Source organism: Harmonia axyridis, chromosome 1 (assembly GCF_914767665.1).
Source record: "Harmonia axyridis chromosome 1, icHarAxyr1.1, whole genome shotgun sequence".
NCBI lineage: Eukaryota > Metazoa > Arthropoda > Insecta > Coleoptera > Coccinellidae > Harmonia > Harmonia axyridis.
The window spans coordinates 57,699,073-57,716,452 of record NC_059501.1 but is presented as its reverse complement, the minus strand read 5'-3'; the positions used below and the strand labels follow the sequence as shown (position 1 = coordinate 57,716,452).

At 32.5% G+C, this 17,380-nt stretch overlaps 1 protein-coding gene across 1 annotated transcript; it reads right to left on the bottom strand.

Annotated features, from left to right (window-relative positions):
• Window positions 1-13,203: 13,203 nt before the first annotated feature.
• Window positions 13,204-17,081, bottom strand: LOC123684709 (tudor domain-containing protein 5-like). Its single transcript, XM_045624082.1, has 2 exons — window positions 15,818-17,081; window positions 13,204-14,717 (listed from the first exon to the last, which is right to left on the bottom strand). The coding sequence occupies exons 1-2, from the start codon at window positions 16,616-16,618 to the stop codon at window positions 13,392-13,394; spliced, it is 2,127 nt and encodes a 708-aa protein (XP_045480038.1). The 5' UTR covers window positions 16,619-17,081; the 3' UTR covers window positions 13,204-13,391.
• Between the last annotated feature and the right edge of the window lie 299 nt (window positions 17,082-17,380).

The window sequence follows — 17,380 nt, the reverse complement described above, 5'->3', positions numbered from 1 at the left end:
ATGGCCATAGGAATGCTGCAAAGCTTGGCTGAATTTAATAAAGAACTTAAATAACTTTCTGTCCGTTGCATAATTCCTATTATACTTTACCCAATAAATTGATTTTCTGAAATCCATATACATGTATTAAGATTATTTTCAACCAATTAGGAAAATCCAATTTCTATTTACGATCGTATGAATTCTTGGTCTTTCCACAAAAAATATGTTTCAAAAATAATCAGAATTTTTTAAGTCCACGAAATAGGTCCTTCACATCACCGAACTATGGCCAACTATTTACAGACACCCTGTGTACCTAAAGTTATACAAATATCCGTGGTATCGAAATGATTTCTACTTGAATACCAATAAATTATCAGTTTCACCCAATGTTTGATCCGCCGATTAAATAGACACTGTGTGTACATGTATATGTATTTTACTTTTAGACTCCGCGAGTATTTACTTTTTTCAAAACCTCTTTCGCTCGTATATCTTGAGTGTGCAATAAGATTGGGGCAATTTTCTTTTGTAAAAATCTCTATTTTCCTGTACTTAAATCGATTGTTACTTGAAATTAATATATATTTTAGACATAAGAAAAATATAAATCTAAGTTGTTCAATGGATACAAAAGTAGTTAAGGCCTAAATATTGTACAATATCTGAAAATAATAACCAGTATAGTGAAAAATGCTTCCAACAAAAATTCATAAGGAGGAATAAAAATTGAAGTTAAAACAACTAAAAATGGAATATTGTGTATTTCGAATGTAAACGATGGTGATAAAATCTACGTCTATAGAATGAAGGGATTTTAAAACAATCCAATTCGTTTCCCGAATTATTATTTCACCATTGAAACATTATGATACAATCTACTTTGCCTGGCAAAATTGCTGTAATACGAAACAAAGTTATAAAAGTTTGATGAGTCTTCTTGATAAAGGATATTTAATATAAATCAAATAATTTGACAACTTTGTGTCTAATCCTTCACAATAATATATCTGTATGATATATTTAGTTTATTTTTGTCTTGGAATATATTCCAATTCTAAAAGTGACAAATTTAATAATCAACCAAAAGAAAATTCAAAATGACTAAAACTGTACAAATTGAGTAAACGGTTAATAAATTCCGAAAACGTATGTCTGTTTTTATGTTAATTTAGTTGTTCAATTTATTAACCGTTTACTCAATTTGTACAGTTTTAGTCATTTTGAATTTTCTTTTGGTTGATCATTAAATTTGTCATTTTTAGAATTGGAATATATTCCAAGACAAAAATAAACTAAATATATCATACAGATATATTATTGTGAAGGATTAGACACAAAGTTGTCAAATTATTTGATTTATATGAAACGAAGTTAATAAAAACTAGAGTCTTTGTTATATTCATACCTTTAAAGAATTTCTTCAATATGGTTTTTCATTATGTTTCACACGGAGAGTCATGTTTTGGTGTAATTATTCTTCTGAAGCATTAATTAGGAAGAATTGTAATTGATGGGGTTTTACGAAGTATCTACTTTTTCATAAGCATATCAGTAGTAGGTATGTGATTTCTGAAATGCAGAATCATAGGTAAATGAAAAATCTGAGGACTATTGCTGAAATTTCATGATGAACTACCTATAAGCGATCCATCTTCAATTAAACATTAATAAATTTCTCAAGGAAAAACCGAGGGAACTATCAAATTAAATTAAATTCTTCTTAGGGTAGAAGAAGTATTCAATGCATTCGGTAATTTGGTACCTGATAGAAATCATACATAAAGTAAAACGAAGTAATTTCCACAAATATAATATAATACATATTGATAAAATCAGTTTGTATCATTTCATATAAAACATATGTACAAAAAATTATTTCTGAATCAGGATGACTTTTCGATAATGATGCTCCATATTCAGAAACAAGGTTCTCAGAAATAGGTATACGTAAGTTTACAAATACAACTATGAAACATTTGAGGCCTTTAAGTCTTTTTTCAAAACATTTCTGAATTTAATGACCCAATTCTAAAAAAATATCAATCAATTAATTCAAAATCGAGTAGGTAGTTATATCACGAAATTTTAGAATTTCGGCAGAATACGAAGTTTCAAATATGTTCCCTATATTTATAAAGTACCAATGTGTTTCATTATATGTACATGCCAAATAGCATACTGATGAAATTTTTTTTGGGAAATATTTTGGTTTATTTCGAGTAATTATTATTTCAATTTGAAACAGAGAGTCTATTCTGTTGAAAAAAATTACTCTCAAAATACAAGAACTTCACTTAATTTCGAAATATATATTTTAGGCCGTAGCCACATTTCTAAATTTTCATTATATTAGTACCTCGTCCATGTCCTTAGCCAACAAAAATTGATCCTATTCACTCGATTGGTTACTTTTATTCAATGAATTATAAATGGTTACTCTATTAATTTAAATAAAATCCTTTTTATAATTATGACATGAAATGGACAATTGAAAAAGTATATTCCAAAATATTTGCACACCCAAAGAACAAGTTGTAGTATAATGAGATCGATGATTTCCAACAACATCAATAAGATACGAAAACTAATAGTTTCAGTTAATTATGAGAAAGATGACTGTTGAAAAATTATTGTAAGGGTATGACTGAAAAATAGAATTTTTGTCACTTATTTAATTGAACTTTTTATACCACGATTATCCGAAGGGAAAAATAACAGTATCCAAAATGTCCGTACTTATACTAATCGTAACTAGATTATGAATCTTTGAAATATAACTGAAAATTTTATACAGAGAGGGCCATTGAAAACGAAACAGCGGCTCTGTACGTCGGCAGACCCGAGTTATATAAAAACGCTGGGACACGTCAACAACATTTTCGAGGGGGACATCGTTCGCGATGAAATTCACCCGAAATACATTCCATCCCTCGGAGCTGTGACCGCCACCCATAAATTTTTAAATGGCATCATATGGCAAGTGATACCTCATTTGAAAGGTAGTTTCCTTCTCAATATCAAACAACAAAAATAAATAAATTCTATCCATTCGTTTTCGAGATATAGGAACTTGAAGTTGGGAAATAACTGTTAGGGCGTTTTTAGATAGAATGTTTCCTGGAAGTTGGATTGGAAGAAGAGGCGCTATAGAGTGGCCAGCCAGATCTCCAGATTTAACCCCACTCGACTTTTTCCTGTGGGGTCACTTGAAAACAAAATCTATGCAACCGAACCAGAATCTCTGGAAGATTTACGACGTAGAATGATTGAAGAATGCCGTCGAATAACGCCGGAAATGCTGCAAAATGTGAGGTCTCATTTTGAACAAAACTTGTACTATTGTATGGAAATGGGTGGTAGACAGTTTGAACATTTAATTCATTGACAATGATAATTATCTTTCAACAGTTGCAATGTTAGATCTTATTTTTATTGATTGAGTGAATAAAAAGTTATTTCCCAACTTCAAGTTCCTATATCTCGAAAACGAATCGATAAAATTAATTCATTTTTGTTGATTGATATTGAGAAGGAAACTACCTTTCAAATGAGGTATCACTTGCCATATGATGCCATTTAAAAATTTAGGGGTGGCGGTCACAGCTCCGAGGGATGGAATGTATTTCGGGTGAATTTCATCGCGAACGATGTCCCCCTCGAAAATGTTGTTGACGTGTCCGAGCGTTTTTATATAACTCGGTTCTGCCGACCTACAGAGCCGCTGTTTCGTTTTCAATGGCCCACTCTGTATACTTCCTTTGACGAAGAAATAATATTGAACTAATAACAAAAAGGAACGAATAATTTTTACCTACATATCTTGGAAAGTATTGCTACATATTCTAGGGTGATGTTATAATAAAAAAGAATGGTTGAAGACTGATATGTGTTTTGTGAGATTTGACTGACTTGAATAATTTTCAAGTTGTACGAAGAGAGTAGAAAAACTAAGATATCCTCCCAGTTTGAATCTTAAAATAAGTTATTTTCACATCTTTTCTATCCTTAGCTAAGGTTTTTAGATAGTTTTATTGTAATGAACTCATTTCGAATGAAATATGAACAGTATTTTTATCTACATTTCTACTTTGACAATCAATTGTGTATTTCTTACATCTACTTTTGAATAGTTAGAACTTGGAATTATTTCAATGAATGTGAAAATAAAGAGCAATATCATAAGTGTTAATTTATTCAATCCTGGGGTATAAGAACAATTAAGTCGTACAATGAATCTCAAACTTGACACCCTATTCCTTGATTCGGTGAAATTTCTACTAGTTTTGAAATGCGAAGCAGTCAGAACAACTTCTACAGTTTTTAAATGCCAAATTTACACAATCTCTAGGCTGTGTGCATATTTCTATGTGGCGCACTCTGTGGCGAAATTAAACGAAACTGTTTGTTAAACATTAGACTTTTATTGTGTATTGCCTACTAAAGTGAAAGCCCTTCTTTGAAGAGAAATATGCAGCTAGTTGAGGCAACGTCATAATCATATGATCAAAACATTGTACTTTCGTTTGGAAAATCGTGATTTTTTTATTCTTGATGAAACTGATTTATATTTATTGTTATTTTAGTATTATCGAACACTCTAGACGGCGATTAATATTGCGTGAAATCTTTCTTGGTTTATTCTATTTTTAAGTACCAAAGGTTCATTTCAGTTTGAGAATTTAATTGAAATAGACATTTACCTACCAAGATAGAAAAAACATTTTTCTCCTGAGGTGTGTCTAGAGTTTTCTAATGGAGTAGTACAAAACATATATTTTTTCAGCTTGAAATGGAAATAATTTTCATATATCTTCATTAAGTGAGTATACTGTTTGGAAATCTCCTATTTGTGTTGTTCTTTTTGTATTTGGCTCTCGACAACCAATCAAATGAATATAATTGATAATATAATGAAAAATATTTTTCAAATAATTGAATCAGTTATTTTTTCAACATTTAATTCCTCAATTCTGAGATACTTCATTTAGCTATACTAGTAAGTTTGATTTAACTCATCTATCAATTTGATAATAGTTAAATCCTTCAAAAATTGAATCCAGATAATAAGAGCCATCATTTAATAAAAAAGAGTTCATGAAAAAAGGTTTATCCATTAAGATTTTATTTCTGTTCAAAATACAATATTACAACGAATAATTGGAGATTTGAGCTCTTACCCTTCTTAGTTTTTGACTCCTAAGAATCTTGAAATTTAAGGACCTTATCTCTCCAAGGATCATCTATGAACTATAATTTATTCATTTCTCCTGAAAAAAACCATATTAGAACATTATATGTTGTTGTTCTCATATACAGGGTTTCCCGTAAAGACCACGTCAAACCGAAGGAGAATGTAGATCAAAGGAAGGACAACACATGCGATGACGAAATTTCCATTATAAAAATCATATCGTTTTCGAGATATTTTTTTTTTGAGAATAATGAAGTTTTGACCTGTTCAATAGTTTTGTCTTTACTGTTGGTACAATTTTACACCTTTTTGGTTAATTTTGTCAGTAAAATATTGCTGAAGAATGATTTTAACGTTTACATTGAAAACATTCCCCGGACATTTTAAAGAGGGGCTGTGAGAAATAATTTTATTGAAAATTTTGGTAGTGGATTCTTCAAATGTACTGAGCTACTGCTGCACATTACACCTATAAATTGTCTATTTTATAGTGATTTCAAAAAGGTATCACACAACCCATTTGGTATTCAAAGAAAAAAGATATGGCTGTTTTTATCCGATTAGGTACGTTTCTGACAAAATCAAGTTTGTCAATTCTATTAAGAAATCTTCGATGTTGCATTACCTAGTGAACAATGGCAATTGTTAACGTGCGAAAACATTACTCGCTTAATTATTCACCTCAACGAAAATTATTCCTCACATGCGAGGTGCAGCGGTACACCGGCAATTATTAATATTTTCAAAAAAAAAAAAATATCTCGAAAACGGTAAGACTTTTACAATAGGAATTTTGTCATAGCAGGTGGGTTATCCTTTGATCTACATTCTCCTTCGGTTTGACGTGGTCTTTACGGGACATCCTGTATAAATTTTCAACTAAATAACAATGCCAGATACCCATTTGCAGCCTTTCAATGTATTAGCTTCTTTAAAGATTAACCCTTAGAGCCCGTTCACATGACGAGCGGTTTCCGCGCGGTTTGAAACCGCGCGTTTACAAGTACATGAATTTTCTTCGAAGCGTACACATGCCTCCGCGCGGTTTTATGTACCGCGCGTAGAGCGCGGTTCTAGAGCTTGCCCGTAGTAACCGCGCGTTGGCGCGCGGTTTGAGATCATAGGTTTCTAATGTAACCGTTCAGATGACCGCGCGGGCACGAGCTGATAGATGCCAGAGACGTATTTACGTATTTTCCTTCGATCCGTTCGGTCAGAAATATTTCAAAATGGAACCGGACGCTCCTAAATTATTCATAGATGAAATTGAGAATTTTCCTGTAATATGCGACATGTCAAGTAGTGTATATTCAGATAAAAACTCAAGGAGACGGGCTTGGGAAGAACTCGTCATCATATCCTGTTAAGGAGATGCTAATGAAGAAAAAAAATTTATTATGTGACCACATAAAAATGATAATAGCTCTTTATTTAGAAATCATGAGATACACGTAGAACAAATACAAATGAAGAGAAATAGTATCAAAATAACATTCACCTACCACTTAACAGCAGAAATCTACTATACTAAGTATATGGTTCTAATTATAATTATTCAACAATAAATTAAAAATTATATTCTTAAATGGTTTATAATTATTTATTTCTTTGATTTCATTAGGCAGTCTATTGAAAAACTTTAAACAACTATATTCTAGCTGCTATTTGTGTTGAATTTAATTTACTTTTTTTTTTCTGTCGAGCCACGTGTCCTACCCACTGCCACTTCAATTCTGCAACACGCGCTATAATATCTACGACTCTAGTTCTTTGTCGGATTTCTTCATTCCTTTTTCTGTCTCTGAGACTGACATTGAGCATAGTTCTTTCCATCGCTCTCTGCATCACCCTCACCTGGTTTGCGGTCTTCTTAGTTATTGCCATAGTTTCCAGGCCATATGTCGCTACCGGTAATATGCAGGCATCGAAAACTTTCCTTTTAAGGTTTATGGGATGTCGTTATTCCTGAATATATATTTCATCTTTCCAAAAGTCATCCAAGTTAGCCTGATTCTTCTTTTTATCTCTGCTGTTTGATTTTCTTTGCCGATTCTTATTGAGTGTCTTGAATATTATATATTCTTCTACATTTTCAAGTTGTGTGCCGTCAATGTTTATGTGTTCTGTGGTGTTGTTGATAAGTTTGGTCTTCGAAACATTAATTTTCCAACCTACTTTTTTCAGAGCATCAATAAGTTGTTTCAACATCTCGCTCAATTCCTGCATGTTGCTACTTATTATGACGATGTCATCGGCAAAACGAAGATGATTTAAGTAGGATCAGTTTTAATTGATGAATAATAGAAACTATTTGATCTATAATTACCTATCAAAACTCAAAAAAGTTTAATTTTCACATAAATCTGATACTGAATCCAGATTCAAACCAAAATGTAGAATTCAAACTGAATACGGGCCGTTACGGCAACGCGCGGTCACCGCTTGGCAACCGCGTTCCATGTGAACGGTATCCAATTATCAACCGCTCATTCAACCGCGCGTAAACCGCTCGTCATGTGAACGGGCTCTTAAGCTACACCACAGCTTTATGAGGATTCTATCCCAGCAAACTTTTTCTAGAAGAATTCTGAAATGTAACTCTGAATATCTATTTTTTTAAAACGTCTGGAAGCTCATTCAAAAATTTTTGAGCTAAGTTGATTTGAATTTTTTGTCAATTTAATTTATGTGCCCTTAAATACCGAAGGCATTGAAAATAAATGAAGTATTATCTAATTTTCTTCTTCAAAAACTTTTGGGAATTATATTGATAAAAACCAAACTTTAACTGTTAGCCTGACCAACCATGGGTTTTGAATTGAACAGAACTCCGACTACCTAGGGTCCTTCAGACTTTTAATTTACATTTTTTTATAGTTAAGTATAATACATTATACAGGGTGGCCCCTTTTTCAATGGGATTGTATTGGTAACTTTTAAACCATAAAAGTTAGAAGGTCGGTCAAATGGAGAAAAAGTTGCATGCATAGAAGCATTATCAAGCAGTTCAAACAAATCGAGATTATCAGGGCCGGTTATTGAGATATCATAAGAAAAGTAAATTCTGTCATTTTGATTTTTCTTTTTTTCCCACTCCATTTCAAATATTATCAAAAAATGTTACAGGAATTTTTTATTCGACAATAAATTGTTCTCAATTTGACGTAATCAGATTTCGTATCCAACGTTTCGTGCTCTCTGGGCCACCCACAACCTCATTTTTTTCAATACGGACCTGCATATTTTATGACACTTTTCGAAATAAATTTTAACGCTGATTTCAACCATATATCATACAATGTCATTCAAAGTTGATTTTCAGGTGATTTTGACCCTTATCCAATTTTCTTTGGGTCGGATCTGTAGTGTTGGGGCGTTTTCGGAATTTCCCCAATATTTGTTTATTATTGTTTGTGTCGGTTCATATCTCACATATGACACCACATGTTTTAATTTCGCTCTCTTCGCGTTTCCATTCAGTTTCAATTTAGAATTCGACGCCGCCGTGTTGTAGAATTTCGACCAGCTTTTCTCATTTTTCGCTTTTCACCCGCTTTAGAAAAATTTCATCTATATGAAATTTTTCATATAGATGAAATTTTACATCAAAAACATCCTCCGAAAATTTTGAAGGGGGGCTATGAGAAATATTTTTATGGGAAATTTTGGTAGTGGATTATTTTGTTCATGAAGTTTAGCCCATCGTAGTGGAAAAAAAATGTAGCGAGCTACTGCTGAACATTACACCTATAAATTGTCTATTTTATAGTGATTTCAAAGAGGAATCACACTAGTCATTTGTTTTTCAAAGAAAAAAGATATGGCTGTTTGTATCCAAATGGGTACGTATTTGACAAAATCAAGTTTGTCAATTCTGTTAAGAAATCTTCGATGTTGCATTACTTAGAGAACAATGGCAATTGTTTACGAGCGAAAATATTACTCGCATAATAATTCACCTCAACGAAATTCAATTTTGCCGGCAAATTTTGGAAAACGTCATGCAGATCCAGAGTTTTTTTAATGAGATCATTTGGAGCGACGAGTCTTCCTGTACCAAGGATGGGTACATGAATCTCCCCAATTAGTATAGCTGGAATATCATAAATCCATACGAGGTGAAGGAAGATAGATCACAATATCGATTCAAGATCAATTTATGGGCCATCACTGAACGCAAACGATTATTTGGAATTTTTAACCAACCAGCTGCCCATTTTATTGGAAGATGCTGCTGCGACGTAGTCTTTGGTTTCAACATGATGGATGCTCAGCACATTACGGACTCGAAGTTACCGCACATTAGAATAGAACTTATCCCCACCGGTGGATTGGAAGAGAAGGTGAAATTTTGTGGCCTCCTCGTTCACCTGACCTAAATCCTATGGACTTTTATTATTGGGGCTGCCTAAAAGACAAAGTATACGCAACACCCATACGTGATGAAGCCGAATTGAGAAAACGCATCCGCAATTCGGCTTCATCACGTATGGGTGTTGCGTATACTTTGTCTTTTAGGCAGCCACAATATTAAAAGTCCAGAGGATTTAGGTCTTCATGTACCCATCCTTGGTACAGGAAGAATCGTCGCTCCAAATGATCATATTAAAAAAAATCTGGATCTGCGTGATGTTTTCCAAAATTTGCCGGCAAAATTGAATTTCGTTGAGGTGAATAATTATGCGAGTAATATTTTCGCACGTAAACAATTGCCATTGTTCCCTAAGTAATGCAACATCGAAGATTTCTCAACAGAATTGGAAACTTGATTTTGTCAGAAACGTACCCATTTGGATAAAAACAGCCATATCTTTTTTCTTTGGAAAACAAATGACTTGTGTGATACCTCTTTGAAATCACTATAAAATAGACAATATATTGGTGTAATGTGCAGCAGTAGCTCGGTACATTTTTTTTCCACTACGATGGGCTAAACTTCATGAACAAAATAATCCACTACCAAAATTTCCAATAAAAATATTTCTCATAGCCCCCCTTTAAAATTTTCGGAGGATGTTTTTGATGTAAACGTTGAAATCATTCTTCAGCAATATTTTACAGGAAAAATTAACCAGAAAGATGTAAAATTTTACCAACCGTAAGGGCAAAACTATTGAAAGGGGCAAAACTTCATTATTTTCGAAAAAAAAAAAATATCTCGAAAACGGTAAGACTTTTATAATGGGAATTTAGTCATAGCAGGTGGGTTATCCTTTGATCTACATTCTCCCTCGGTTTAACGTGGTCTTTACGGGACACCCTGTATATTTAGGACACTCAATAAGAATCGTCAAAGAAAATCAAACAGCAGAGATAAAAAGAAGAATCAGGCTAACTTGGATGGCTTTTGGAAAGATGAAATATATATTCAGGAATAACGACATCCCAATAAACCTTAAAAGGAAAGTTTTCGATGCCTGCATATTAGCGACATATGGCCTGTAAACTATGACAATAACTAAGAAGACCGCAAACCAGCTGAGGGTGATGCAGAGAGCGATGGAAATAACTATGCTCAATGTTATGGAAACAAGGAATTTTAGTTTCTTTCTGTGTTTTCTGGAAGTCACTGACTACTCCATAGTTACGAATTTTCGAAAAAACTACCCCTGAACCCCAAGGGAAGTCAATGATTTTTTCACAGTTCATTCACATCGCTAATAGTCATCTACATACCAAATATGGTTATGCTCCGACGCTTCCGGAGATACGAATTTTTTAAATTAGATAGATGATAATTTGAATAAAAACGTTACGAAAATATACCGAGATCTATAAAAAAACAATATTTCCTCCAACGGAGACTCTGAATACCATACGGAACCCACTTTCTAAATTTATATCCGATCTAGTGAATATTTCCATAAAAAAAAATGTTTTTGCCGCACGCCGCTGGACACCGCCTGCGGACGTTTCCGTCAAACAGTTTGCTAAGTTCACACCGGTTTATTTTCAAACGGACGCAACATTATATCAAATGTAGAAAAATGATTTGTCTAAGTACTATTTATGCGAAAAAAATAAATGTTTTCTCCTATCATTTCAAAATATCAAAAATAAATAACACAAGTACAATATCATTATTTTCCAAAATGTAAATTAAATTCAACACAAACAGCAGCTAGAATACGGTTGTTCAAAGTTTTTCAATAGACTGCCTGATGAAATCAAAGAAATAAATAATTATAAACCATTTAAGAATAAGATATATAATTTATTGTTGAATAATTATAATTAGAATTTCTGGTGTTGAGTGGTAGGTGAATGTTATTTTGATACTATTTCTCTTCATTTGTATTCGTTCTACGTGTGTCTCATGATTTCTAAATAAAGAGCTATTATCATTTTTATGTGGTCACATAATAAATTTTTTTTCTTCATTAGCATCTCCTTCGCAGGATATGATGAGGAGTTCTTCCCAAGCCCGTCTCCTTGAGTTTTTATCTGAATATACACTACTTGTCATGTCGCATATTACAGGAAAATTCTCAATTTTATTTATGAATAATTTAGGAGCGTCCGGTTCCAGTTTGAAATATTTCTGACCGAACGGATCGAAGGAAAATACGTAAATACGTCTCTGGCATCTATCAGCTCGTGCAAGCGCGCTCATCTGAACGGTTACATTAGAAACCTATGATCTCAAAGCGCGAGCCAACGCGCGCTTACTACGGGCAAGCCCTAGAACAGCGCTCTACGCGCGCTCCATAAAAATTCATGTACTTGTAAACGCGCGTAAAGCGCTTGTTATGTGAACGGGCTCTTAGGGATTCCCACTGACTTCAACTGACAGTTGGCCAGAAGCCACAGTGGACAATGATATGTTTGTTTATTAAAATAATACAAATTAAATAATATATTTTATTTAGAAACAGCATATAGTTTGGATACATTGAAAACGTTTTTCTGGGGAAAAAATGATGGATTGTGAAGAGGGACCAGACATTCCAAGATACATCATTTCCTTGAATAATCAAAATTTGGTTTTTCAACAAAACGATTTATTTCCTTCTGCTTTTCCCTGCATGGAGGAGATTAGAAGACAGGGGCGTTTGTGTGATATCGTCTTGAAGGTTCGATATTGGAATAATAATCTCGAAATATCTCTACTTAAAAATTTTTTAGTTGGAGGGAAAATCTTTTAGTGCCTCTCGAATTGTCCTTGCATCAACAATTCCATATTTTCATGCTATGTTCACAAATGATATGATTGAATCTCTTCCACAACTAAATCAGTTCACTACACGCACTTTACTACAATAAAATGTAATTCCTGTTTGTATCAGTAACACTCAAATTCAAACTAAGATTCAAACTTTAAGATAATATCATAGTATAAGGATATATACTATGATAATATATAGGTTACGACCGATGGCGGGAAATCGTGAAATATTTCTATTTTCTATGATATACTTCAAATACCTGATTAATTCTTTATCTGGCAACGTAGCTGCCCATTTGACGTACAAAATATGACGTCTTTCGAGGTCCTAAGGTCATATACCTATTCGGCAGGATTACCAAATGTTTACTTACGAATTATGTAGGAATTTGGTAGTGTTTTGATGAAAAAATATTAATTTCTTATTATTGCTTGTACCTTTCATTTCTTATTGTATCAATCCTCCCTTTTAGTGTATCAAGCCTCCCATGTATAGGGAGGTTTGAGACACTTTGCACCGACAATTTCAAGAACACATAATCAAAGTTGAATTTTCCAATTTCAGTTATTAAATATGGCTAAACGTTTAAGCGAAGTCCTTAAATTTCACTCTGACAAAATTGGATTGGTAAATGTTAAACACAATTTTTTTATTAACAATTTTGTAGAAAATGTATCAACCCTATCCAGTCTCCACCACTAGATTTTTCTCGATGTTTGATCTGTTATAATATTCAACTTGACAAATATTCCTGTAATATCAATCTGATCTTCAATCTTAACATGGTAGAACATTGAATAAAACAAAATTTGATAGGAGGATTCTGTCTATTAAAAATTCAAAGATACAATAATAAAACAACAACAATAATTTAAATTATATTTATATTTATCAATTATATTTGATACTTAGTTACTAGAAGTATTGTAGCTTTTGCATAAAATATTGATTCCATTTAAAGATTCACTTAATTCTTCTAATATTCTTTTGGTATGCTATGCAAAGCTTTTAGATTTCAATATTTTTTAAATTATTAAAGTAAGTAAGTATTAAAATCTTCTCGACACTTCAGTTTGAATTGGATAAGATTTCTTCATCCTACTTTGTCTCAATATTGAAACTAAAAGATCAGGATCTTCAATATCAAATATTCTCTTATTTGTAAAAGATATATTTTGCTTTTCTGGAGTGCCTTTGCATCCACTTTCTTCAATTTCCTTTCCTCTCAAGACATCATCTTGAATTTCTTCAAGTTCTTCAGTTTCACTTTCATTTATATGATTATTTTCTATTACATTATATGTTTTGTTTTCTGTAAAAAAGTTATATGAATCTCCATATGCAATCTTGTTAATTTGTTCTATGTTGTGGTTAAGTGAAATTTCAGATGACTTGTGGTACTTCATTAATGACTTATTCTTCTTACAAGTCATTTCCATTTTGTCAATGCTTTTGATTAAATTCGTATCAACAGTTCTACTGAAATACTGCGAGTTCAAGAAATCGGCAGTAACCGGGGTGTTCAAAAACTCTACAGTTTCTTCCACACATGGCACAACCCAATTCTCTATTTCATCAAATGTAGGAAATAGATGAACATATTGCACTCTAGGTTTACAATTAGGATCATCAAAATGTTTTTTTTGGGGTTTGTTTATGAATTTAGCAAGATTACGATTTACTAGTATATCGCTCATATCAGAATATCCATCATTCAATTTTATGTCGACTAAATTTTTTTGTTTATCCACCCTTATAATTTCTGCAATGAATTTTTTCATGCATGTTAAACTACTAAAATCATAATTGGCAGATGGAGACCAAGTAGTACCTTGGTTTGGTGGATAAATGTCGCCAAGAGTAGATCTTATGGCTTGGGTTGGGAGTTCACTAAATTCTTTAGTAATGAACCAAACCTCTGTTTTTGAAACTTTGGCCAAAGTTCCAAAGTCAACATAGTAAACTTTGAGGTACTCATAACCAGGCATCACGTTAAGAATAACTGCTCTATGAAATTTGCCTTTGAATAAAACAACACAGTAAAGGGTTTCTACCAATAAAGATTTCGGTACCAAGTATCTCGTTCTATTTATGCCATAGAACTCTTGCATGTTATCCATCAATTTGTCCAACTGTGAGTCATCTATTATTATCCAGAATTTCGAGATATCATAAATATCAGCTACCGTCACATTTATGCTAGTACCTTCCTCCAATACCTCAGCCACTTGTATTCTGTGCGGTTTAAATCCCAACCTCACTGCATCATGAGGGACAAAGGATTCAAAATAACCCCATCTCATTTCTGGAATTGCAGGTGATGATTCCAAACTTTGAATCATATCTTCAAGACTCTTCTCTTGGGGAATATTAAGCTGGAATGAAAATTAATTTAATATTTAGATGGTTTGAGTGGTGAAAGCAAATATAGATAAATAAAAATCAGCTATTTTATTTCATAGGTTCATGATTATAAAATCATATATGTATATTATAATAAAACTACCTAGAACCACTCTAATCCGTCACTTTTGGGGCTAGAGGTATGGTCGGAACACAAAAAAAGGTCGAATTATCCAAAATAAATTTATTTATTCGCTAAAAAAACCCGGCCCTAACTCTATCTGGAAGAAAAAGAAACTAAAAGGATGGTGTTTCTAAGGAAATCAATAAATAATAAACAGTAAACAACGGCGATACGAGCGGTACGTTATCGACAAGTGAATACTTGATCATGTGACTAATCAAGGTCGGACTAACCGGAGCGTCAGACTAGCCAAGAGCAGATTAGAGAGGTTCTACTGTGTTATAAACTATAAAGAGTTGATTAGCAGCACCCATTTTCTGAAAGGCTAGTTGTTAACTAGCAACTGAGTTACTAAAAGTATCACAGATTTGACCAGAGGCTCATTGACATAGTAGGGGGCCTGGGAAGGCTATAGATGAGGGGGCCCTTACCTAGCAGTCCCTAATTAGGTCGGAATATTGTATTCACAAGTTGTGTTCATATAAACTAATTAGGGTAACTGCTTATTCATGAACCTTGTAAATTTGAAAAAGTGAAGAATGATATATTTGTACTTCTTGGCCATTAACAATAACAATAACAATAACATTTTCATTTCTGAAACTCTAAATACATCAGTCAACTAATTGGTAAAATGATTACACTGGAAAACAGCATGTCTTACATTAATCTGAATAGTTTCTCGAGGCTGATTTCAAAAATATATGCCGTTTGTATGTAGCAGAGCAGCTCTAGTCTTTGTTCTGTATGTTCGTCTGTCTGACTGTGAACATGACCACTCTCAAACGAAACAAGCTAAAAAATTGAAATTTGTTCAAAAACCTCTGTTAATTTTGTTAATGGCTAAAATCCTTCAAAGGGTTCTAAGATTAATTCAAACAAAGTTTATAATGTCCTTTGAGAAACTAGGCGTAAGAAAAATAAATAAGTAATACATATATGACTTACTTCAGGCAGGGGTTTTCTTACATCAAAGAGTCTGTAATCACAATGGGATTCCTTATTGCAATAAAAAATATTTTCCAGGTCCAAACATAAGTAAATTAAACATCTATAGCCAAAGTCTTCAAATAATAGATCTTTGCCAGTAAAATTCTTATAAACCAAAGGCAATTCAGAACAACAAATTCCTTCAGGAAAATCAGCTATCAAATTTTTAAGGTTATCTTGTACAGCTTTTGGAATACAATTCTTTTTTGTGGTTAAAGAAAGGCTTTCATATTTTTCTATATGAGTTTCCTTTGATTTATTTTTCACAGCACTATCCATCAAGTGACTACTACTAGTTGGAGTGAAATATCTTGACCTTGTATATCTATTTGATTTAATATTCTTCTCAAGAGAGTTTTCTCTTCCACTGCAATTTTCAACTGTATTATTCTTTTTGTAAGTTTTTTTAATGTTTCCACCATTCCAATAAATCTTTTCACCTTTCAATGAAATATCCACATTAAATGAATTATCTTTATTAAGGGAAGTATCTCTGTAATTGATTCTCCTTAGAGGTTTTGTAGTTTCTGCAACAATTTTAGGGTTCTTTAAATTTTTATTACAATTATTTTTTGAGAAACCCTCTATTTCCTTATTTCCACTATTCAGCCTCTGTCTAATTTCTCTCGAATTATCACTTGAACTTTTATAATTTGTAGGTCTGTTTCCTACTCTATTTGTTTTTTTGTTACACTTTAAAGAAGTCTTTTGATTTGTACTTCGTTTTAAAGCATTGGTGCTTTTATCACTATAAGACATTTGACTAGAATATCCATCGTCAACTTTAACTTTTGATATTACTTCTTGATGTTTTTGGAATCGTGGTGGTGAGTGAAATGAATTTCTAGAAAAAAAAATACTATTTAGTGAAGTCTAATCTTATATGTGAATAAATTATTCGAGTAGCAATTCAAAGTATAAATGTATTTATAACAAGATTTTGAACTATGAAAACTATGAAAATTGATGATACAGTAGTAACAAATGAAATTACTACCCACAATTCATCTACTGATTTCGAAATCAACGAGCCTATGAGAAGATTTATAAATTCATCAAGATTCTACCTCGAAATAAATCCACGCAAAGATGCGGACGATATTGTTCCAAAATGAATATTAAGAAATCTTTACTTGGCGTCCGCTCAAAAATAATTGGCGAAATTGGAAAAATATAAGAAATATATTTCTTCTTATTTCTAGCAAATTTCCATGGAAATTAGGATTGATAAGAAGGAAATTCTGAATGACATATACTTAACATCCAAAAAAATTTAACAAGTGGTTAACGATATTGAATATTAAATAAGGCTATCAGCTGGGAACGTTCTCTAATCTATAATGAGCAATTCAAAATAGTAATAGATAATGCAAAAATAAACATCCAGATGATGAGGATTATTAATAATAATAATAAAAATGTTCACTTCTCTACAAATGTAAATATAAATATTTTGCCGATGCGCTAGTGGTCTAAGTTTCGTTTTAACCCGCTTATTCTTGGCTAATTATTATTGGCAAT

Bases quoted from the DNA above. Each gene is read 5' to 3' on its own strand.
- LOC123684709 (XM_045624082.1), bottom strand. From the start codon at position 16,618: ATGTCTTATAGTGATAAAAGCACCAATGCTTTAAAACGAAGTACAAAT. The intron at 14,718-15,817 runs GTAAGTCATATA...TTTTCATTCCAG, and splicing joins TAAGAAAACCCCTGCCTGAA to CTTAATATTCCCCAAGAGAA.